Raw genomic sequence first — 23,412 nt, 5'->3', positions numbered from 1 at the left:
AGACGGCGCGGGGCCTGGAGCCGGGGGGCAGAGTGAACAGGTCTGGGTGGAATGAGGTGAGGGCTCCGAGGGGGACGGCGGCCTTCACCGTGGGTTTATCTGGCTTAGGATACAGCAGCAAGGAAGCCTTTGACACCGAAGCCCAAGAGGGTACAGAAGGCAAGCGACAGGTTGGTGAGCTCCCGAAAGAAGCTGCGGAAGGAGGACGGGGTCAGGGCCAGCGAGGCCCTGCTGAAACAGCTGAAACAGGTGACCCCCAGGAGCCAGTCCCCTGGTCCCGTCCCAGGATAGGGGGCAGCCTGGCCCCCACCTGTGCAGTAGCAGAGATGTACACGCTGCAGGTTTCCAGCCTTGTCGTCTCGCCCCTCCTAGGAGCTGTCCCTGCTGCCCCTCGCGGAGCCCGCCATCACCGCCAATTTTAGCCTCTTTGCTCCCTTCGGCAGCGGCTGCCCAGTCAACGGGCAGTGCCAGCTGAGGGGGGCCTTTGGAAGTGGGACGCTGCCCACAGGCCCTGACTACTATTCCCAGCTGCTTACCAAGGTCAGAAAAATGGCAGTACCTTTTGGGGACGGTGAGGTTCCTGGGGAGGTGGAGTTGGGGATGGCAGACTTGTGGAAATTGCTGGTATAGTGTAGGGCCAGGAGATCATGTCAGTCTCCCTATGCCATCTTGCACACAACACCCCACCCCCACCCCCAGAATAACCTGAGTAACCCGCCGACACCACCCTCGTCGCTGCCCCCCACCCCACCCCCATCGGTGCAGCAGAAGATGGTGAATGGCGTCACTCCATCTGAAGAGCTGGGGGAGCACCCCAAGGATGCCACCTCTGCCCGGGATACTGAAGGGACGCTGAGGGGTAAGTCAGGAACGGAGTGAGCTTCTCCTTCTCTGCTGGGTCTGGGTGGCTGGGGTCATGTGGTACAGTTGAAGATAGGAGTGGGCTGTGTGTTGCTCTGTGTGCCTACACTACAGGGTCCTTGAGATAAGAAGGGCCTCTTCAGGACTGATTTGTTGGAGGCAGTGGCTGGTTTCTGGAGTCTAGAGCAGAGGCAACAGGACAGGGAGCGTATTTATGAGGCTTTCACTTACAGGGAATAGCCCAGCTTCCTTACCCAGTGGGTACGAACTACAGTCAGATCTGGATTTGAATCCTGGCTCCTGCATCGATTTAGCTGTGTTACTGCAGCCAAATTGATTGACTTGTGTGAGGCTCAGTTTTCTCACTATGGAATAAAAATAGTGCTCGCCTAATGGAGTCGCTAAAAGACTACAAACAAAGAAGGTACTTACAGAGTACCTCTTTAGAAAGGCTCAGTAAATATAGGTTGTCTGCCCTAAACTGGTAGGTGGGTGGATGGATAGACAGTGGTCAGGATAGCTAAGCTAGGTCTTGTACTAGTTAGGCCTGAACCGTGTGGGAGAAAGCACCATGGGCTCTGGCCACCCTCAGCCTGACTTTTCTTCTCCCACCTACCCCTCAGATGCTTCAGAGGTGAAGAGTCTAGACCTGCTGGCCGCCTTGCCTACGCCCCCTCACAATCAGACCGAGGATGTCAGGTGCGGGCGGGACCAGAAATGGGGATGAGGAATTGGGGTGCGGGCAGGTCGCCTTATTTTTCCCTTGGACGGTGGCAGATTTCAAGCAGGGCTGTGACATCTACTAATCTTTAGATTTGGGAGGTGGCATCTGTAGGGCCTTAGCAATGGATGTCTGCTTTTGGCCCACAGGATGGAGAGTGACGAGGACAGCGATTCTCCTGACAGCATTGTGCCAGCTTCGTCCCCCGAGAGCATCCTGGGGGAGGAAGCCCCTCGTTTCCCTCAGCTGGGCTCAGGCCGGTGGGAGCAGGACGACCGGGCTCTCTCCCCCGTCATCCCCATCATTCCTCGGGCCAGCATCCCAGGTAGAGGTTGCTCTGGGCATGGACCGGTCCTGGCCAGGCCGGGCTGCATTGTCAGAGGTTGGGGAGAGAGGCAGCAGGAGCTTACACAGGTCCCTCTTTCTCCTTCAGTCTTCCCAGACAGCAAACCTTATGGGGCCCTGGACCTGGAGGCCCCTGGGAAGCTGCCTGCCACAACTTGGGAGAAGGGCAAAGGAAGCGAGGTGTCAGTCATGCTGACAGTTTCTGCCGCTGCTGCCAAGGTATGTTCCTGGGGGTGCCTTGGAGGCCAAGGGGATGCTGGTCAGTGGGCAGTCCCGGGAGCTTCTCTGGATAAATACAATCATTTAAAACTATGTATTGAGGACCTACTGTGTATGAAAGCCTGAGCTGGACTGTGGGATTAGGAAAAATGTAGCACAGGGGGTCCCTGCCCTCAAGGGGCTCACAGTTCAGTAGTAAAGACACAAGTCAACAAATAGGAGAGTGTGTATAATGCGACGAGTGCTCCAAACGGCGTGTCCCCAGTCACACTGGGTGGAATTCTGGTTTTTTGAAAATGTTATCAGGGTTTTGTGGTCAAAGGAAACTGGAAATCCCAGTTAAAATAGCAAAACAGGTTTCTTTATTACAAGACTCTTCAGATCCTTTACTTTGCTAATGTGTATTGTGAATTTCCAGGTAGTGGATGTAGTGTGTGTCATTTCCCAAACCCAGCAGACACAGGTCTCTTTCTGCGGAGCTCCCGTTAGTACCCACAGCGGTTAGGGAGAGGCTGCCCATAAAGGAAACGTATGAGAAGAGCTGGATGGCACAGGGGCAAGACTGATGGCACATGGCCACCTGGGGAGTTGCCTTCTGAGTGTCCTTGTCCCTACCAAGCTGGTGGTAGTTCTCACTCCACGCACTCTGCTGACACGGCTGTCCCATCCCCTTTCCTGCCCTGGCAGAACCTGAATGGTGTGATGGTGGCAGTGGCAGAGCTACTAAGCATGAAGATCCCCAACTCCTATGAGGTGCTGTTCCCAGAGAGCCCTGCCCGGGCAGGCATTGAGCCTAAGAAGGGGGAAGCTGAGGGCCCTGGTGAGTTTGGCAGGAAAACTCCTTGGGACCTGCAGGGAATGATTCTGGTGGGAGGCTCTGACCCCTTCCTTCCTGCAGGTGGGAAAGAAAAGGGTCTGGGAGGCAAGAGCCCAGAAGCTGGCCCTGATTGGCTGAAGCAGTTTGATGCTGTGTTGCCCGGCTATACCCTCAAGAGCCAGTTAGACATCTTGAGCCTCCTCAAACAGGTGGGTCTGTTGACGGGAAAGGGGTGGGTGTCTGGCTAGGACCGAGAAGGCACAGGGCTTTTGGGCGAGTGGAATCTGGGTGGGAGGAGAGAGGTGACTGGTTCAGCGAGGAGCTGGCACTAATGGTACAGGGTGTCTTCCCATATAGGAGAGCCCTGCCCCAGAGCCACCCACCCAGCACAGCTACACCTACAACGTCTCCAACCTGGACGTGCGGCAGCTCTCGGCCCCGCCTCCTGAAGCACCCTCCCCACCCCCGTCCCCTTTGGCGCCCTCGCCTGCCAGCCCCCCTGCTGAACCCTTGGCTGAACTTCCAGCTGAGCCCTCAGCTGAGCCGCCGGTCCCCTCGCCTCTGCCACTTGCCTCATCCCCTGAATCAGCCCGGCCCAAGCCCCGAGCCCGGCCTTCTGAGGAAGGCGAAGATTCCCGGCCCCCTCGCCTCAAGAAGTGGAAGGGGGTGCGCTGGAAGCGTCTCCGGCTGCTGCTGACCATCCAGAAGGGTGGTGTGCGGCAGGAGGACGAGCGGGAAGTGGCGGAGTTCATGGAGCAGCTTGGCACAGCCCTGCGACCTGACAAGGTGCCTCGAGACATGCGGCGCTGCTGCTTCTGTCATGAGGAGGGGGATGGGGCCACGGATGGGCCCGCTCGCCTGCTGAACCTGGACCTGGACTTGTGGGTGCACCTCAACTGTGCCCTGTGGTCCACAGAGGTATATGAGACCCAGGGTGGGGCACTGATGAACGTGGAGGTTGCCCTGCACCGAGGACTGCTCACCAAGTGCTCCCTGTGCCAGCGCACTGGTGCCACCAGCAGCTGCAATCGCATGCGTTGCCCCAACGTCTACCATTTTGCCTGCGCCATCCGCGCCAAGTGCATGTTCTTCAAGGACAAGACCATGCTGTGTCCGATGCATAAGATCAAGGGGCCCTGCGAGCAGGAGCTGAGCTCTTTTGCTGTCTTCCGGCGGGTCTACATTGAGCGAGATGAGGTGAAGCAAATCGCCAGCATCATCCAGCGGGGGGAGCGGCTGCACATGTTCCGTGTAGGGGGCCTTGTGTTCCACGCCATCGGACAGCTGCTGCCCCACCAGATGGCCGACTTCCACAGTGCCACCGCCCTCTATCCCGTGGGCTACGAGGCCACACGCATCTACTGGAGCCTCCGTACTAACAACCGCCGCTGCTGCTACCGCTGCTCCATCGGCGAGAACAACGGGCGGCCGGAGTTTGTGATCAAAGTCATGGAGCAGGGCCTGGAGGACCTGGTCTTCACTGACGCCTCTCCCCAGGGTGAGCACGGGGCCCTTGAAGTGGTAATACGGAATTGGGCAAGTGTCTCCCAGCGTCCCCTTTACGGTGTTGAGAAGACACCTGCAGGCTCCTCATGAGTGATCTTTCTCCCCCACTTAGGGCAGGCAGAGGTCTCTTGAAGGTCTCCAGAGAAAGTGTTTTGACCGCTCAGTCACCTTGAATTCCCTTGTGATAGAGGGTATTTTGCTTGTCTGACTACACGTATGTCAGCTCCTTCTCCTAACTCAGTGGATCTAAAGGATACAGTTCTGAGACTCCGCCTTCCAGCTCACCCAATCTGATTCTAGCCTTGAGTTCCTTATGGTTGCTTTTCGCTGGATAAGGTCTTGATCTTAGTTTCAGTGTTACTGATAAAAGTAACAGTAAGAGTTACATTGTAGTGAGCATGTGCTGTGTGCCATAAACTAAGCTGAGTGATTTATACAGGTTATTTTGTTCACACAAAACCCTGCAAGCTGAGTACTCTTCTTATGCCAAGTTTTACACATAGAGAAACTGAGTAGTGGAGAGATTTAAGTATTTGCCTTAAGGTCCCACGGCCAGTATTAGAACTTGAACCCAAGTCTTCTCAACTCCAAAACATGCCTGTGCTGGGTATCCTGGGCCCTGGGTTCATGTTTCTGTGTCACAAGGCTCTCGGATGCCCCTCCAGGGTGGGAAGCCTCCTGGCTTGTTGAGGGAGACTGAGATTGGGAGGCCAAGAGGGGCTCCTGAAGAACCACACACCCTCCTGACAGCAAGGTGGGCAGGCTACAGAAAACAAACGTAGCTTCAGGTGGAGGTTAGGGCTGAGGTCAGTGAGCAGAAGTTGCCTCTGAGGGCTGCTCTCTTTCCTTGCCTCTCAGCTGTGTGGAATCGCATCATTGAGCCTGTGGCTGCCATGAGGAAAGAGGCTGACATGCTGCGGCTCTTCCCCGAGTACCTGAAAGGCGAGGAGCTCTTTGGGCTGACAGTGCACGCCGTGCTGCGCATAGCTGAATCAGTAAGGAAGGGGCCGGGGTGGGGGCAGGTGGGCGTGGGGAAGGTTGGTTCTGCCCCAGAAGTGCTCGGGCTAAAGTGAGCATGACCTGTGCCCACAGCTGCCTGGAGTGGAAAGCTGTCAAAATTATTTATTCCGCTATGGACGCCACCCCCTGATGGAGCTGCCACTCATGATCAACCCCACTGGTTGTGCTCGATCAGAGCCTAAAATCCTCACACACTACAAACGGTGAGCTTGTGGGGGGTTGGTAGGGACCCTCTGGCCAATTACAAGTGTTTGGGGTTACAGATCAGAGTTCCCTTGGAGAGACTGGGGGTTCACTCTAGGCCTCCTGATCAGAGGGTGCGCAGGTATCACTAGGGTATCCATTTCCTCCCCGAGCCTGCTCAGGTATTCTGGGTTGACCTGCAGTCTAGACATAGACTTATCTTGGGCACCCTGGGAATGGCCGTTGGGGAGGTTCTGGGTAGACAGTGGTGAAATCATATGAAATGTATAAACGACCCAGTCACCACCTTCCTTTCCTGTTTTGCTTCCAGGGGGCCTGTGATTCTCCCAAACCTCAGACAGACGCCCCCTGAGTGCTAGGTTCGCCTTCCCTTCCCCAGACTGAGTTGGTGTCAAAAATAAATAATTAGGAATATAATAGGAAAAATAATAAAACCTTACATTTGTATAGCACTTTATACTTTTTTTTTCAAAGCGTTTTCACATCCATTATCTCATTTGATCCTCACAACAACCTTATGAGGTAGGTAGGGCAGGTGGTATGATCCCCATTTTACAGCTGAGAAAACTGAGACCCAGAAAGATTAAGTGACTAGACAAAGGTCACAGCTGGGACCAGAGCCTTATCTCTTGACTTGTGGTCCACTGTTCTTGCTGTGTACCACAGTAGGCTGACCTTGGTCCCTGGGTAGAGGGAGGCAAAATCCACGCGAGGAGGGCTTTCTTGAAGGCCTTCGGTTGCTCCTCAGGCTGTCGTAGAGCGTCAAACTCTACCCCAGCCAGCCCTGGTCCTTGATGCTCTACAACAGTGGTTTTCAAACTGTGTGTGTTCCAGAAAGCCCTGGAACACATAAACTGAGTAGGCAGAACTTGGCCCTCTCCATGCATAACTCCCCCTTCCCCAAATTGGATTCAACCAGAAGAGTTCCTTTTCCATCTAGTTTATGTATGGGAGTTCCGGTAATGTTTTGTTAAAGAAAAAAACAAAAAGATTTCTTCTGTATAAAAAAAGAACCAGTTTGAAAACCACTGCTCTGGGATGGGCAAGAATTTGGCTGGTGCCCTAGGGTGGTGAAAAGGCATCCTCCTAGGCAGCAGTCATTCCCCTGCACTGAGCCATCTGCACAGAGCCCAATGTTACATCAGAGAAGAGGACAGTCTAAAGAAAGGAAAGGATACTACCTTTTGGCTATGAATTCAGAGCCAATTTTAATTAAAATCCAGCCCAATGTGGTAGACATGGCCCCCATTTTCAGAGCTTCCAGTATGAGCAGGAAGTAGGACTCAGATATTTGAACAAATGATGAGCTTAAATTCCAGGCCTGGGCTGCTTGGGGAAGACCTCCCAGAGGTCTTGAGCATGGCCTTGAGTCTGGTTTGGCAGGAGGGTGGTAGAAGGTGGGGAGATGGGAGAGCGGGCTCAGTGTAGGGGAATCAGTGCCCCTTCCCTTCCTCCATGCCCCACCCCACCCCCCATCCTGGGCTTTCTTTGCCACCCAGGCTGTTGGAAGGGTCCCCATAGCTAGTTGCTGCCTCACCAAAGCCAAGACTCAGATGCCTCTACTCCATTCCCGAGGCAGCACATGCCCCTAACCGGAGCGTTGCACATCCCAGGGAGGAAGCGGGTGGCGTGTGCCTGGTCTGGGGGAGAGCTGTCTTGTCATGGACTATATCACCTCCCAGGCCCCACACTCTGAACAGCACCAGCATGTCCAAGGCATATCAGAGCACCTTCACAGGCGAGACCAACACCCCGTACAGCAAACAGTTTGTGCACTCGAAGTCATCTCAGTACCGGCGGCTCCGCACTGAGTGGAAGAACAATGTATATCTGGCTCGCTCCCGTATCCAGGGCCTGGGGCTCTATGCGGCCAAGGACCTAGAAAAGCACACAATGGTCATTGAGTACATTGGCACCATCATTCGCAATGAGGTGGCCAACCGGCGGGAGAAAATCTATGAGGAGCAGGTATGGGCTGGCAGAGGGGCCATCATGGTGCGTGGTCCACACTTAGCCAAGGGGCAAGGGGCAGGATTGGGGCCAGAGGAGCAGGTGGAAAGCTGTGGGAAGAGGAGGGGAGAGGCAGGAGAATGGAAGAATAGGAAATGAAGATAAGCCCACTGCCCAAGTCCACTCCTTGATCTCGCCACCGCCGCTGCCATTCTCTGATATTCTTGCCCCTTCCTCTGCAACCTCTGCCTTTCTAGAATCGAGGCATCTACATGTTTCGAATAAACAACGAACATGTCATTGATGCTACGTTGACCGGAGGCCCTGCCAGGTGAGAGAGGGATGAGTAAGAAGGTATTTAAGAGTCCCCTGGGGTGGCATTCTGGGGGTGGGCCAACAGGGAACCAGAACCATCCAACCCAGTTGCTCGGCGTTTCTGACTTTGTCCCACTGCCTAGGTACATTAACCATTCCTGTGCCCCTAACTGTGTGGCGGAAGTTGTGACATTTGACAAGGAGGACAAAATCATCATCATCTCCAGCCGGCGAATCCCCAAAGGAGAGGAGGTAAGAGGAAGCATCCCTCAGTGAGTGACAAAGCAGCTCCCTCTTCTGTGCCATTTGCTGCAAGTCAAAATCCAAGGCCACTGCCCTCCCCCACTTCCTCTGGGGGACTGGCATTGATTCTGCCCTCTTCTCTTTCCAGCTGACATATGACTATCAGTTTGATTTTGAGGACGATCAGCACAAGATCCCCTGCCACTGTGGAGCCTGGAATTGTCGGAAATGGATGAACTAAGAAGCTTTGAGGCTACCAGGCAGGGGAGTCCCCCACCCCAACCTCTTCCCTGAAAGGGATGAGGGGGAAGAGAGGTAGCAGCCAGAGCCAGGACCCAGGGCTGGGGCTGCCGGCTGACCGGAGCCCCTGGAGCAGGAGGCTGGGGCAGAGGGCCCTAGGCCACGCCCACCCTGGGCACCAGGGATGACCCTCTTCCCCGCCACTGGCCCCCAGGCTGGCATCTCTGCCCCCAGCTCCAGGAGGGGTCAGACAGAAGCAGCCATTGGGCATCTCAGGTTTGAGGGGGATATGGGCTGGGAACTACCCAGAAGCATCTGGGAGGCAGCAGGGAGGGGGGAGGAGGATGTGTGGCCGGGCCTCACAGCCCTGCTGCTCCCACCGACCTCTCTGGCCCAACTCGAGGCTGCAAAGAGACTTGACTAAGCTTGACAATCCCAAAGGCCGGGTCCCACACCTGGCCCTGCCTGCCGGGTCCTGCCCCCACCCTCACCCCCATCCCCTTCCCTCTCAATCTGTCTCTGTCTCCCTCTTCTCCTCTGTGTTTCTGTCTCTCTATGGGTTGTGTTTCCTTGTTTTCCACTCTGACAAATGCAACATGAACGGGAAAGAGGCGCCCCGCTGCCCAGGAGGGCAAGCCGGGCAAGCCGGGCAAGGAGACCCCGCACCCACACCTACCTCATTTAAGTGTTGGATTTTTTGCTGTTTTGAAATGTGAGACCCTCTCCAAGCCCCCTACTGCCCCAACCCTCTCCCCCACCTCACTGCCCTCTTCTGAGTGGGTGGAAGGGGGGTAGGAGGAAGAAGAAAAAACAACAACAAAAAATCCATCTTTGTTTTTAATTACGGGCATGGGATGGTGGTTGAGACTAATGATGATGAAGATTGGGGATGACTGGCCCCTAGTTGCTCTAGGACTTCCTTCTCCATCTGGACATGGGGGCAGGAGGGGTGTGCTAAACTTAGGACCAGGATATCTCCCTCCGGTTTTCCCAACCCCATCATGAGCCCATTTGCCCTCCAGCCCCTGGATAGGGTGGGTGGGTGGTAGGGTGAGGGCTATCCCTGAGTGGCATGCCCATACCCAGTGAGGCAGGGTGTGGCCCGGAGCTCCCACTTTCCCTCCGTCACCAAACTGCTGCTGGTCTGGTGGGAAGGGGTGGTGATGTGGGGCTGGGGGAGCTTAGTGTCAGCGCGGGGAGGGTGGGGGGTATTTATCTATTTATACATGGGATTGTACATAGTCTTGTGGGGCATGGGGGAGCCGGCTGGAGGTGAGAACCCTCCCCTCTCCCCCCACCCCCGGGGAGAGCAAATGTAAAACTACTAATTTTTGTGCTTTATATATTCTATATAAATATATCTATTTTCTTTTTACAAAACCAGTTTATAAATGGTAGGGGGGCGTGGGGCGGACACATGGAGCTCCCCTTGTGGGGGAGCCCCCTCCATTACCCAACCTACCGCCCTTTTCCTCACCCCCTCCTCCCCACCCCCTGGCTGTGACTGCTGTAAGGGGGGGGTATAGAGGCTGGGCGATTCCCACCCCCTTTTGTATAGTTGGACTATGTTATAACGCACAAAAGTGAGCTGGCCCCAGGGGGAGCCAGAGGGTAATGGGTTCCCCTGCCTCCTCCCTTGTCCTTCCCCTTTCTGCCCAAGCTTGTGCTGCAGTTGAACCTCTTCCTGGGGGTAGGGTTAGGTCAGGGGGTGGGTGAGGCCCCAGACCCCTCTCTGGTAGGGAGCCATGGGGATGAAGATGAAGCTTATATGCAGTTCTCTCCTAGGGGCTGTGGGCAAAGGGCATTTTGTAATTAATATTTTCAAGAATCAAATGTCTGGAGTGTAGGGGTGGGCTTGGTGGTGGTGTATGGGCGGGCCTGCTGGAGGGGGAGCACGGTTGCTGTTGTGATTTTAGGTTTGTTTTTGTTTGTTTTCGAATTTGGGGGGTTGCGGATTGATGGGGGTAGGGAGATTTTTTTTTTTTTAAGCTGCTTCCTCAACTGTTTCAAGCTGCAAATGTTTAAGAGAATAACATCCCCTCACCCCCACGGAAACCACTGTAGTTAAATCAGACAGTGGGGAGACTGGGCTGCTGCCCCCAAAGCCATTGGATGTTCCTTTTCCAGGAGCAAAGAAGGTCTAGGCTACAGGGAGGGGGAGATTGGCTCCTGCGAGTCAGGCTCTGGTTGGGGCTTGGGCCCTGGGATTGGGAAAAGGGGATGGGGCAGACTTTGTAAGCATATGCTAGGTATCTGATAGTCCTGTAGAATTTAGTGAAGAAACCTTATACAGTTTTTAATTTTTATATAAACTAACTCAGACCCAAGCTACAAGGTTTTTTTTTTTTTTTTTTTTTTTTTTTTTTTTTTTTTTTTTTTTTTTTTTCTAAAGTACCCCGCCTGTATAATTGCATCAGAATTCCCTCTCCCCCGCCCCGCCCTTCCCCGTGCCCCATGTTTGTATTTTGGGTTGGTTTACACTTGCACATATTCAATTTTCAGTTTTTCCCCTTTACGGTCTTCTCCCCTCACCTCCAGGACCCTCCCTCCCCCTTTTTAAAAAATAAATCTCTGACAAGTGTGAATCCCGTGAAGACTTTATTTTGTGTTGTGTGTATCCTGTACAGCAAGGTTGGTCCTTCGTAACAACGGATGAAATGATTCCCTTTTTTAAAGCGCCCTCTATCCCTCCACCCCCAGCGCCCCTGTCCTTGGCATGTTTTGTATCAGCGATCATTCTGAACTGTACATAATTTATGTTGCAAGAGGCAAAGGGCAAGTTTTGGATTTTGCTTCTTCCAAGTTTGTTTTTAAACGACAAATAAAAAAAGAACATTTTAAATACAAGCGGCTCCGTCCCGTCACCCTCGCCGTCGGTGGGATCTGTGAGGTGCGGGAGGACTGGGGGGAGGGCGGTTTCGGAGGCCAGGCCACGCCGGAAGGGTCTGCTCCTGGCCTTCCGCCCTTGGCTTGCGTCAGTCCTGACGTAGGCGGAAGTGGCGTCGCGGTACCGGACGTGGGGCGGGACCTTCCCCGCCTCCCTCCCCGGGCAAGCTTCCTAAAGCGAACGAACCCAGCCGGCGTCTGTCGCGATGGAAGCGGTGAGGAGCGCGGGAGGGCTGCGGGAGGGCGCCGTGGAGCTTGAGACCCCCCCGTCAGGGGACGGGGAGGCCGGGGCCGGCTCTGGTGCCCAGTAACCGAGAAGCAGGGTGTCAGTCCTATCCCGTGACCCTGCTCCTCCGCTCCTTCGCTGAGTGCATCTCCTAGGACTGGGCCGCGCCCGTGCCTGCCTTCGGTCCGTGGTACTTTTAGCCCGAGCGGGCAGTGACTCCTAGCTCCCTCCTTGGAACCTACGCACGCCTTGGCGATATCGGGCCTCCTTTCCTTTTAGCGCCTCGGGCCCTTCGGAGGTTTGCCTGAGAGAGAAGGGTTGTGAGCCAGCTTTCCTGGGTGAAGCAGGGGGTTCCGAGGGACCCCCGCTTGCAGGTAGCACCTGGTCCCCAGTTGTGTGAGTGTGATTCATGCAGTCCTTGGCAGGAGGGACGTCTGAAAGACTTTTATACTGCATTGAGGTGTCCAGCGAGGTAACATACCCTTAATGAGACTGAAAAGTGGGGTTTCCCCGAAGGAGGGACCCTTTCAGTGTTAGAGGCCACTGTGTCCCTGATCTAGTTTAGGTCACGCCCTGCTCTGCGATTCTGAGCAGGTGTGTTGGCGTAGCTCCTTCTTGGCAGGCACGCACTGACGGATTGTGGCAGGTCCCTGTCATCCTCCCAGAGTTGCTGCAGGTTGCCTACTACCTGTTTGGACCCATCCTCACTCTCAGGAGCCTTTGTCTAGTACTCTGGAACCCTGCCCATTCACTTCCCTCCATGTATCCTTTGTCAGGCAGAGTAACTCTAACTACCTTGGTTTTTATCATCTGCTACTGTAGTTGTGTGAGGGCTGCAGGTTCACCTTTCTTTGGATCAGTTACACGCCCAGGGTCATTCCCTTACTGTACCCTTTGTTTGCCTGCGGAGAGGTCATGTCCCTAAGGTTATAAAGAAGAAACCAGACCAAAGTGGTAAAATGATTTGCAGCTGGTCACCCAGGCAAGGGAGTAAGTTCTTACAGATTAAGAGAATTTTGAACAAGAATGAAAGTTCTGATTCCATTAAATTCAAAATAACATTATTTTTTACTTACTTATAAATATATTATGGTTTACAAAGCATTTTAATATAGGTTTTCTGATTTAGCCCTCATACTTTATGTACTGGATTAGGTTTTTGGAATAGAAATAGTTTTGAAAAGAAAAAAAAAAAGGGAGTTCCCTGGCGGTCCAGTGGTTAGGACTCAGCCTTTTCACTGCCAGGTCTGGGTTTGATCCCTGGTGGGGGGACTAAGATACCGCAGGCCACGTGTCTTGGCCAATAAATAAATTAATTGAATAAAATAAAGAAAAAGGAAAACTCCTGCTTTGAAAATGCTTAGCCTAACTGGAGTGGGGGTGAGGGCAAGTCAGTGACAGCTGTTATTTAAGGTAGACTGTAATAAATGCTAGCATCAAGATGCAGAAAAAGGACCGTGGCAGCATAGAGGAGGGAGAAATTGCTGTCAGCCCACGAGAGGGCATTGCAGGTTGAGAGAACAGTGTGAGCAAGGGCATAGAAACTGGGGCATGTAGAGATTAATTGGGGTGAGCCAGTGGCTTGATGTTGCCGGAGCTTTGGATTTTGGTCACAGTTGGAGAAATGACTGGAAAATGGAAAAGTAGGCTGGGGTCAGGTTGAAGATATTGCATGCCACATTAAGTTTGAACTTTGTTTTGTAATAAGAGGACCCATGGAAGATTCATGAGCAAGGTAGTGAGTGTACTTCAGGAATATTCCTAACGGCTTTCTGTAAATGGATGAAGCTGCTTCAGAAAGTAGTGAGTTCTTGGTTGCTGGAGTTGAAAGTCCCTTCCAAACCTGAGATGCTTGGTGAGAGAACTTGGACAGCATGAAAGACAAATTGAAGAGGAAATAGACTTCCTCTTCTCTAAACTGGCAGGGAGACCAGCTCAGAGAATGCTATAGAAGTGGGATGTAAAAGGCTAAGTTAAAGCTGTGAAAGTGGAAAGGAGAGAGATGGCTTTGAGGCATTTCTAACATAGCAGCTTAGCTGATAGATGTTAAGGATGAGTTTAGGTCATGCCCTGCTCTGTCATTCTAAGCAGACATGTTGGCATAGCTTGTTCTTGGAGGAATCAAGACCACAGTTCTAGGCATCAGGGAAGACAGCAGTGCAAAAACAAAGGTGGGACCCACAGTAAGAATAATAGGATTGGAGGGACAGATGCTGTTCTGTTTTGTATTGAAGCATTTGAGGAGTCTCTGTGACATCTGTGGTGGTGCAGCAAACAACTGAAAATGTGGATCAGGAGTTTGGAAGAAATTGTGAGTCTGTGTGTCAGATCTAGGGTGTGTCTCTGAAAATAGTATTTTGCACAAGTCCCCTATGTTATTAAATGTAGAGAGAGTGGACATAATTATCCCACTCCTGTGTGGAGAAACAGGCAGAAAGATAAAGTCATATTCAATTGTGTCTGACTCTCTTATGTAGGTATCTGTGTCTCTGTTTAGCTGTATGTCTCTCTTCTCTCTCTGTAACTTAATCTTAGGTCTCTCTGTTCATATCAGTGTGTATCATTATCAATTTGAGAGTTAAAAAACAAAACAGTTGCGAGTTATATGCAAACCACCATGCTACGTGGTATGAGGGAGTGATACAAAGAACTATATGATAGTTCCAGGCTTCCAGGAATTTACAGTCTGTTTGGATAGATAACGAACAAAATAACTGTAGCACAGTGCAGTAAATAGGTATTATACGCTGGGTACAATAATTTCTACAGAAGTAGCTGTTTCTGTGTCTCTGTATAGATCTTTGTAAGACTGCTTTACTGCTAAACAGACCTCTTTCCCACTTAGAAGTGATGAGGCTGTTGTTCCGACAGTTTTGCCAAAATGCCGGGCCATGCTGATAGCCTTATGCTGCCCAGACAGAAGAGAGGGAGATTATCCCCTGCCCACACCCTGGCCCATTAGAGGAGGGAAGTTTAGGGCTGTCCTGCCAACTCGACCCTGTTTACCAGCCAACCTCCCAGCTTCAAGCCAAGGCCTTTAACTTCATGTCACTACAGCAGCTGTGGAGGTAAAGTATGACTTTAAGTTAGTTTGGGGATATTACCCAGACAGAGCAAAATAGAGGCAAAACTGTTGATTCCAGCCGACAAAAATTATCATGATCTCTCCTGGGTTCCTAGATAACAATGAAATTTCCAAATGTGTTCCCACTTGAGGGAGCACAGAGATGGTTCTGAAGGTTTCTCTATATTCAAAGCACTTTCTAATCTCAGACTGTCATGAACAAGGAAACTTGGAAAACCAGCACCCTCTGGGCTATAGCAGCCTTTGACTCACAAGGGTGCTGAGAGGACTCAGTTCCCTAGTTTCAGAACATTTATCCTTCTTATCTACCCCTCAGTCATTCAAACTTTGACTCTCTCTGGTAGTCAGCTGCTGGGATCCTCCCCAGATGTGGCCCCCTCTCATGGTAAGGGGTACGTCAGTGACTCAGGTGCCCACAACTATGCTTAGTGACTGTTTGGGGGAAAGCAGTATTGTCTCTCTGGCTTCCATATTTTTATAAAATAGGTCTGTGAGAGTGTTGTGGGGCCAACCTTAAGCTCATATTTTCTAGTCTCAGCTTTTAAGACCTAATGTTTCATTAGGCAAGGTAGTATATAAGGGCATGAGCTTTGGAACAGCACAGATCTGTATTCAAATCCCCATTCCACCCTTTGCCAGCCATGCGACCTTGGGCAGGTTGCTTAATATTTCTTGAACCTAAGTTTCCTAATCTGTGAAAATAAGGCTAATAATAGTATTCACCTCAGGGTTATTATAAAGATTAAATGAGATAATATTTCTGAAAGACAAGGAAGTCATTAGTTAACCAGCCCTTTCCCTAATGTTGCTAGGCTCAAATGGATGGAGCCTAAGATAGGCTGAATCTTTGTTCCTCTGTCTCTCCAGGTCACTTCTTCAGATAACTACTCAGCTCTGGAAAATGAGCATCCTCAAGGTAAGTTTACTGAAGAAAGGAAACTGGTATGAGAACCAGTTTCATACCAGTAGCCCAATCCTAATTTGTCTTCAGCAGTGCTTTTGAATTTCTCCCGGAGTCTTCCCTGGGAAGATCAAAGCTGGGCCAGATAATGTGCCAAACCACATAAATCAGGAACAGTGATTTGGCAAGATCACCTAGGAATAAATCTTGGGCAGGGTGAGGATGATTAATATCCTCAGTTGGCATACCACCTGAGAGAAACTTTTGAGGTACAGGGAAAACTTCCATAGGCAACTCTGGGCTGGCTAACCATGGTTTAGAAGTCCCTGGTAGGGACTTCCCTGGTGCTCCAGTGATTAAGACTCTGTGCTTCCAATGCAGGGGGTGCAGGTTCCATCCCTGGTTGGGGGACTAAGGTCCCACGTGCCGTGCGGCCAAAAAAGAAAGAAAGAAAGAAAGAATAGTGAATGAATAAATGACTTGATACTGCAAAAAAAAAAAAAAAAAAAAAAAAGTCCCTGGTATGTTCTGAGTAGCCCAGAAACAAAGCCACTAGGATTTCATCATACAGCGATCTCACTAAAACCACTGAGTATACACAAGAAATTATAGAAGGGACTTGAAACCCTTAGAACTAATCTAGAAATAGAGGCACTAAACCCTAAAATTCAGGGCACAGGAGAAGGCAATTCCAGCACCTGCCCAAATACTTGGTTAGAATGGAATGGTTCAACCCTAGGTCATCTAGAAAGAAGCAAAATTTATAGGCATCTCTGGTAAAGAATTTTGCCCAGGAACACTCCTAGTCTTCCTAGGACATGTTTATTGGCATTAGGAGTACACACTTTCTCAGAGGATTGAAATATGGGATGAGATCCTAGGACATGTTATTAAAGGTCCGTGAGTTCTCCACAAGAATTTTTTAAATGTTCTGTTTTCATGTTGTTGGTATCCAAAAAAGTTAATATAGTCATATTTTGAATTACCTAGATGATTCTTCATAATTGAGTACTGCCCCATGATATCAGTGCTCATTTTGTGTTTCTGAGTGCATTCACATTAGCACCAACTGAGGCAGGGGTAAGACACTCAAATTGCCTCCATGGATCAAGCAGTGACGTGAGCTGCATATGACTACAATAACCTGTAGATCTCGTTGCATCTAAAAGGAGGCAGCAACTATCCAGGTCTGGTCAATTGCTACTATTTGGGAATTCACAACCTACTTTTGTAAGATCTTCTGATTATGAAAAGAAATTGAGAGTTTGGATTTTTATGTAAATCTCCAGATTTTTTTAAATTGGGCAACTGATTTAAATTATTTTAAAAATCCTGGGAAAACCAAGTCAAATATGTTTGTAGGCCTGTAGCCTGGAATGGTGGTATTTAACTGTCAGTGTAGCATGTCTTAAACTGGTGTCAAAAGACATGGGAGTCTTCTTGGGAGTCTGTGAGTTTTCAAATTTGAGGAACAATGGTGGCCTTCCAGTTAAAGATGGTGGATTGAATACATGCATCTACTTTCGCTCCTTCACAAAAAGCCACTAAAACCATGAAGGAATTTTTTTTAAAAGGTACAAAACCATCAGAATAGGGAGAACAAGAGAGGAGATAATAGCAATGAATTTTTGGAAGCTGGAAAGCAGACAGAAGTGTGGTAAGTGACTTAGCAGACCTGAGAAAACTGAATTATAAACTAGCAGTGAGGAAAGCCCAAAAGCATTGAAGGTCTAAGAAGCAGTCAGATCCCAAGACTCCCTCCCCCACTGAGTGCAGCTGGGAAACTCCCATCCCAACTTTGGCAAAGACTGGAGGTATGGAAAGGGGCGCCGGCCCAGTTGAAGGCAGAGGTACTGCGCTGAAAACAGGAGCATGAAGTGAACCATACTGGATGCTGAGACCCCAGCCCTTTTCCCCCATTCGGTTTTCAGAGTGCTAATAGAAAAGACTTCATCCTCCAAGCACAAAATTGCATGAATAATCCTTCTCTTCAGAATCCCATTGAGGGGAAAGCCCTATAAATGTAAGTATTGAGTGTTCCCCATCTAAATGGTTCACCGTCAACAAGGTTCATTTACAGACATAGAGCTTCTAATCAGCTCTAAAGACTCCACTCTTGGGCTTCCCTGGTGGCGCAGTGGTTGAGAGTCTGCCTGCTGATGCAGGGGACCCGGGTGCGTGCCCCGGTCCGGGAAGATCCCACATGCCGCGGAGTGGCTGGGCCCATGAGCCATGGCCGCTGAACCTGTGCATCTGGAGCCTGTGCTCTGCAACGGGAGAGGCCACAACAGTGGGAGGCCTGCATAGAGAGGCCCGCGTACCGCAAAAAAAAAAAAAAAAAAAAAGACTCCACTCTTAAAATATGGTTTGAATCCTCCTTTAAACCAAGGATTACCAGGCATCTAAAGAAACCCTGTAACTTGAAAAAAGTGATCCAAACTGCCCCCCACAAATGGAAAAAAACAAACAGGAAAAAAAGCAACAGAAGGGAAAAGTCAATGCATAGAGAAGAGAACTTTAAAAATTAATGTTAATGGACTTCCCTGGTGGCACAGTGATTAAGAATCTGCGTGCCAGTGCAGGGGACACGGGTTCGATCCCTGGTCCGGGAAGATCCCACATGCTGCAGAGCAGATAAGCCTGTGCGCCACAACTATTGAGCCTGCGCTCTAGAGCCTGTGAGCCACAACTACTGAGCCGGCGTGCCACAACTACTGAAGTCCACGTGTCTAGAGTCCATGCTTCGCAACAAGAGAAGCCACTACAATGAGAAGCCTGCGCACCATAATGAAGAGTAGCCCTTGCTCACCACGACTAGAGAAAGCCCGCATGCAGCAACAAAGACCCAGTGCAGCCAAAAATAAATAAATAAATTTATTAAAAATAAATTAAAAAAATTAACATTAATGCATACTCAGATGAAGAATATTTCCACCATGAAACAAGTATAGGAAGTAATTTTTTTAAGAAAAGCAGTTTTCAGAAAACAAAAAAGGAGCTCTTGGAAATTAAAAATACAATAGCAAAAATTTTAAACTAAGTAGGAGGTGTGGAAAATCAAGTTGAAGAAATCTCTCATAAAGCAGAATTAGAAATCAAAGAAGTGGACTCACAGACATAGAAAACAAACTTATGGTTACCAAAGGAGAAAGGAGGGGGATAAATTAGGAGTATGGGATTAACAGATATAAACTACTATATATAAAATAAACAACAGAGTTCTACTGTATAGCACAAGGAACTGTATTCAATATCTTGTAATAAACTATAAAGGAAAAGAAAAAATCAAAGAAGAGGAAAGTAGGAGAGAAAAGATACAGTAGTTAGTACCTCCTTATCCTCGGGGTATACATTCCAGGACTCCCAGTGGATACCTGAAACAGCAGATACTATGAAACCCTGTATATATTATGTTTTTGTCCTATACATACATACATACCTATGAAAGTTTAATTTACAAATTAGGCACAGTAAGAGATTAACAACAGTAACTAATAATAAAATAGAACAGTTATAACATATATTAAGAGTTATGTGAATGGGGTTGGTCGGTCTGTCTGCCTCTAAATATCTTATTGTACAAATTTAATGCCTTTTCCATCTTGACTAAGCCCTTATCACACACTGACCCCACAACTTTTGCAGTTGGAAGTGTGACAGCAAAACTAGCATGAATTCCTTTTTCATTCTTCACAGTTTCACAGATAGAAGATTCATCCTTTTTTTTTTTATCAGTGAATTGTGTTTATGCTGATTCTTTTTTTTTTTAACATTTTATCTTTATTTATTTATTTTTGGCTGCGTTGGGTCTTCGTTGCTGCACGCAGGCTTTCTCTAGTTGCGGCGAGCGGGGGCTACTCTTCGTTGCAGTATGCGGGCTTCTCATTGCGGTGGCTTGTCTTGGTGCTGAGCACAGGCTCTAGGCGTGCGGGCTTCAGTAGTTGTGGTACATGGGCTTGGTAGTTGTGGCTCACAGGCTGTAGAGCGCAGGCTCAGTAGTTGTGGCACACCGACTTAGTTGCTCTGTGGCATGCGGGATCTTCCCAGACCAGGGACTGAACCCATGTCCCTGCCTTGGCAGGCGGATTCTTAACCACTGCGCCACCAGGGAAGTCCAGAAGTTCATTTTTATCATAGATCTCAGCATATGATTTTTTTTCTTTCCCTTATTAAGTCAAGAACTTTCACCTTTTCACTTATAGGAAGCACTTTGGGGCTTCAGTTTTACATATCCGAATTGCCAGCATCACTATTCTTGTGCTCTGTGGCCATTACTAAGTAAAATAAAGGTTACTTGAACACAAACACTGTGATACAGCGACAATCTGATAACTGAGATGGCTACTAAGTGACTAACAGGCGGGATATGCTGGACAAAGGGACGATTGATGCCCAGGGCTGGAACTGAGCTTAATGGCAAGAGATTTCATCATGTTGCTCAGAATGCCGTGCAATTTAAAACTTATGAATTGTTTATTTCTGGAATTTCCCATTTAATATTCAGACTAGGGTTGACCACGGGTAACTGAGACTGTGGAAAGTGAAACCTTGGATAAGGGGGGGACTACTGTATTTTAAAAACAATAACAACAACAACAAAAACAAACCTTAAAGGATCAGTTTTTGGAAGTCCAATATCTAAATAATAGGAGTTACAGAAAGAGAAAAATGACAACACAGAAGGAAGGAAACAATCAAGGAAGCAATTCAAGAACATTTCCTGGAACTGAAGAACATTAGTTTTCATGTTGAAAGGACTCATTGAATATTCAGCACAATGGGTGAAACTGTCCCACCCAAAGCACAATCATCATGAGATTTCAGAACACTGGGAACAAAGAGAAGATCCTGAGTTTCCAAAGAGAAAAAAACAAGTCACACACAAGGAATCAGAATTGCCTGGGACTCCGGACTCTCAACAGCACCAGAAGCTGGAAGGCAATGAAGCAGTGCCTTCAATATTCTGCAGGAAAATAAATTCCAACCTAGAATTCTATATCCAGCCAAATTATAATTCAAAGATGAGGGTAAAATAAAGATATCTGCAGGCTACAAGGTCTCAAAAAATTTACTTCCCATGCACCCTTTCTCAGGAAGCTACTGGAAGATGTGCTCCACCAAAACAAGGGAGTAATCAAAAAAGATGAAAACATGGGATACAGGACACAGGAGTACCAGTACAGGAGAGACGTGAAAGGGCTGGCTCCCCTGGATGGTGATGAAGGAAGATCTAAGGATGACAGCAGTGCACACCAGGCACACCAGCCCAGATCTGAGCAGGTCAGAAGGCTCCAGAGAGACTTCTTTGGGTAGTTTAAATTGTTAGACTATCTCATGCTTCTGAACTTCTTGAAAGGAGATTTAAACAATTGGTAAAGAGTTTGGGGATTGAATTAGTTATAAGTATTATGCATAGAGAACTAAGCAAACAAAAAGACAAGACAGTTATTAACTCCAAGGAAAACAAAAAGTTGTGAAAGAAAAAAAAAATCAGACTTTACTACTTGACTTAGCTCTGAATAATGAATATTTAGTCAAAATTATTTAAATACTGATGTAACCAACCGTACAGTTTAACTTCTGGGAGAACGGAGTGATGGGAGGTGCATGTTTATAATGGGGTCCTGGTAGTAAAGAGAATTGAAAATTCTCATCTTCCTTGCATGATAATAGATAATGCCTCTCATCTTCCTTGCATGATAATAGTTAATGCCTAAAAGTGAACAAAAAAGGTAGCAATATAAGCATGTTATTTATAGACATAGAAATAAGTACCAAAATACTCAGCTAAAAGAGGTCTCATCTCTGGGGAGGGGTCGTACAGGGAGGTGGGTGCTAGGGACTGCAGTTTTTCTTAACAAAATTTGTAGAAATATTTGACTCTTTAAACTGTGTACCTGTATAACTTTGGTAAAAAATTAAAAACAAACAACTGGCATAGGATTTAAGAGCGTGAACTTTGGAATCAGGTAGATCCGTGTTTGAGTCTTTCTTGTTACTAATGGTATGACCTTGAGCAGTTTTTTTTTTTTTTTGCTGCTTTCCACCTGTTTTCTCAGCTGAAAAATGAGGGCAATATTTATTTGCCTTGCAGATTAGATGGTGTAATATTTTTAAGTACACATAGCATACTATGTAGCACATTTGGGCTATTATTTTGAGGCTTGCTTCTCCAGTTGAAAGCAAGCAGTTAAAATCAGGGGAATGGAAAGGTAAACCCAGCCAGGGTCTCTCATTTGTCTAGAGTAGGTGGGATGATTTCTGATTCACACGGTCATCCCAAGATGGACTCTCAGGTTGTTTTGGGCCAGGTTGATTGAGCACTGGGCTTTAACTTAGTGTTGTTCTGAAATGGCCCAACTTGGACCATGACTTTCTCATCTGTGGGTCTTAGAAGAATTTTAAGAAGTTTACTTGGATTTTAAGAAGCTTAATTACATCTTAATTGAGAAAAGAGAACAAGTGAAAATGTGCTAAATATATGAAAAGGAAAATGAGTTAAGGATGAGAAAAAAAGCTTTTAGACTAGAATAGGTTAGTGCAAGTATTACAGACTTTCTGTTTTAGTCAGCCATCTTTTGGCTAAGGAGCCAATAGATTATATAGTTCTACCTGGGGGTGGGGTTGGATGAAATGGTTTTGAAGGGGTTTATCCAGGTTTTGTGGGAACAATAGGAACAAAACAGAATAGGGGGCCTTATAAAATCATGCTGTAAATATTTGAGCAACTACAATACTTTTATTTTCTGCCTCTTTTGATTGTGAGTTGTTGCATGGAAGGAAGCTACTAACTTTCCCACCCTATGCAGAGACTCCAGAATCCAACAATAGCGTGTATACTTCCTTCATGAAGTCTCATCGCTGCTATGACCTGATTCCCACAAGCTCAAAATTGGTTGTATTTGATACTTCCCTTCAGGTAGGTGAAATCCTCTTTTCCCTTCCCCCTTCCTTGGAGCCTCTGGTTCAATACCTCTCATCCTACCTCATCCCAAGGCTAATACCCTTGTCCTTCTATGGGGTTGGGCTCATGTTTTCCCCAGCATACCCAATTCCTATTCTGTTAAAATCCTGCCCCCTGGGAATTTTCCTTTGTGACTGTTGCTCTTTCACTACAGGTGAAGAAAGCTTTCTTTGCTTTGGTGACTAATGGTGTCCGAGCTGCGCCTTTGTGGGATAGTAAGAAGCAAAGTTTTGTGGGTAAGCAGAAGTTGTTGGAACACAGTTTTACTGGCATCTTGTGCTGGGCAGGGAGAGAAGCTTTGAGCAGTGCTGAGGGCTCTTATCTTGGCCTCTAGGCATGCTGACCATCACTGATTTCATCAATATTCTGCACCGCTACTATAAATCAGCCCTGGTAAGGAGCCTTAGCTCAATGACCAAAGCCACTTTCCCCGCCCAGAGTCCCTCATTCTCATTTCCTTTCTTCCAAACGAACTACAAGGGGTTAGTGAAGCAGGGAGATCAAGTCTCAAGTTCTGTTGCTTCTGCTTTCAGGTTCAGATCTATGAGCTAGAAGAACACAAGATAGAAACTTGGAGAGGTATGTAGAGAACTGGGGGTTGTAAAAGGATAAAGGGATGGAAAGTTTCCTGGGAAACAGTTTTTCATGGTGGTATTTTGTGAACCTCCCTTTTCCCTTCAGAGGTGTACCTACAGGACTCCTTTAAACCACTTGTCTGCATTTCTCCTAATGCCAGGTGAGTTGCAGCTAACCATTTGTCCAGAGGGGAAAGAGCCTTGCCATCATCATAGCTAAGGCCGTAGATACCCAAAGATCCAAGGGCAGAAGAGAGGCAAGACACGACACTACACTACACTACACTACACACACACACACACACACACACACACACACACACACACACACACA

The 23,412-nt window shown here is 48.5% G+C and overlaps 2 protein-coding genes across 18 annotated transcripts in view; both read left to right on the top strand.

The window, feature by feature from the left end:
* The window catches only part of KMT2D (lysine methyltransferase 2D), a 39,940-nt gene extending 28,655 nt beyond the window's left edge, over nt 1-11,285 (top strand). For 8 of the 11 annotated variants that reach the window (XM_027106135.1, XM_027106127.1, XM_027106129.1 and 5 more), the window contains 16 exons: nt 109-249; nt 373-540; nt 700-859; nt 1,485-1,560; nt 1,732-1,907; nt 2,016-2,146; nt 2,834-2,966; nt 3,045-3,172; nt 3,321-4,461; nt 5,328-5,464; nt 5,562-5,692; nt 6,168-6,215; nt 7,376-7,661; nt 7,901-7,974; nt 8,102-8,210; nt 8,350-11,285. In XM_027106135.1, coding sequence (XP_026961936.1) covers nt 109-249; nt 373-540; nt 700-859; nt 1,485-1,560; nt 1,732-1,907; nt 2,016-2,146; nt 2,834-2,966; nt 3,045-3,172; nt 3,321-4,461; nt 5,328-5,464; nt 5,562-5,692; nt 6,168-6,215; nt 7,376-7,661; nt 7,901-7,974; nt 8,102-8,210; nt 8,350-8,442 — 3,132 coding nt within the window. In that variant the 3' untranslated portion in view covers nt 8,443-11,285. The other 3 variants (XM_027106132.1, XM_027106133.1, XM_027106136.1) reach the window with 2 other exon arrangements.
* Nucleotides 11,286-11,456: 171 nt separating this feature from the next.
* The window catches only part of PRKAG1 (protein kinase AMP-activated non-catalytic subunit gamma 1), a 13,990-nt gene continuing 2,034 nt past the window's right edge, over nt 11,457-23,412 (top strand). The window contains exons 1-8 of one of the 7 annotated variants that reach the window (XM_027106143.1): nt 13,934-14,621; nt 15,506-15,554; nt 20,633-20,819; nt 22,349-22,458; nt 22,658-22,739; nt 22,838-22,896; nt 23,037-23,082; nt 23,185-23,239. In XM_027106143.1, the coding sequence (XP_026961944.1) occupies nt 22,387-22,458; nt 22,658-22,739; nt 22,838-22,896; nt 23,037-23,082; nt 23,185-23,239 (314 nt within the window). In that variant the 5' untranslated portion in view covers nt 13,934-14,621; nt 15,506-15,554; nt 20,633-20,819; nt 22,349-22,386. Of the gene's footprint in view, nt 11,543-12,821; nt 13,865-13,933; nt 14,622-15,505; nt 15,555-17,494; nt 17,563-20,632; nt 20,820-22,348; nt 22,459-22,657; nt 22,740-22,837; nt 22,897-23,036; nt 23,083-23,184; nt 23,240-23,412 lie in introns of those variants that run through there. The other 6 variants (XM_027106141.1, XM_027106145.1, XR_003432759.1 and 3 more) reach the window with 6 other exon arrangements.

Source organism: Aethalodelphis obliquidens, unplaced genomic scaffold (genome assembly GCF_003676395.1).
Source record: "Aethalodelphis obliquidens isolate GAN/ISIS:26980383/991018 unplaced genomic scaffold, ASM367639v1 scaffold8, whole genome shotgun sequence".
NCBI lineage: Eukaryota > Metazoa > Chordata > Mammalia > Artiodactyla > Delphinidae > Aethalodelphis > Aethalodelphis obliquidens.
This window is presented reverse-complemented; position numbering and strand designations above follow the sequence as displayed.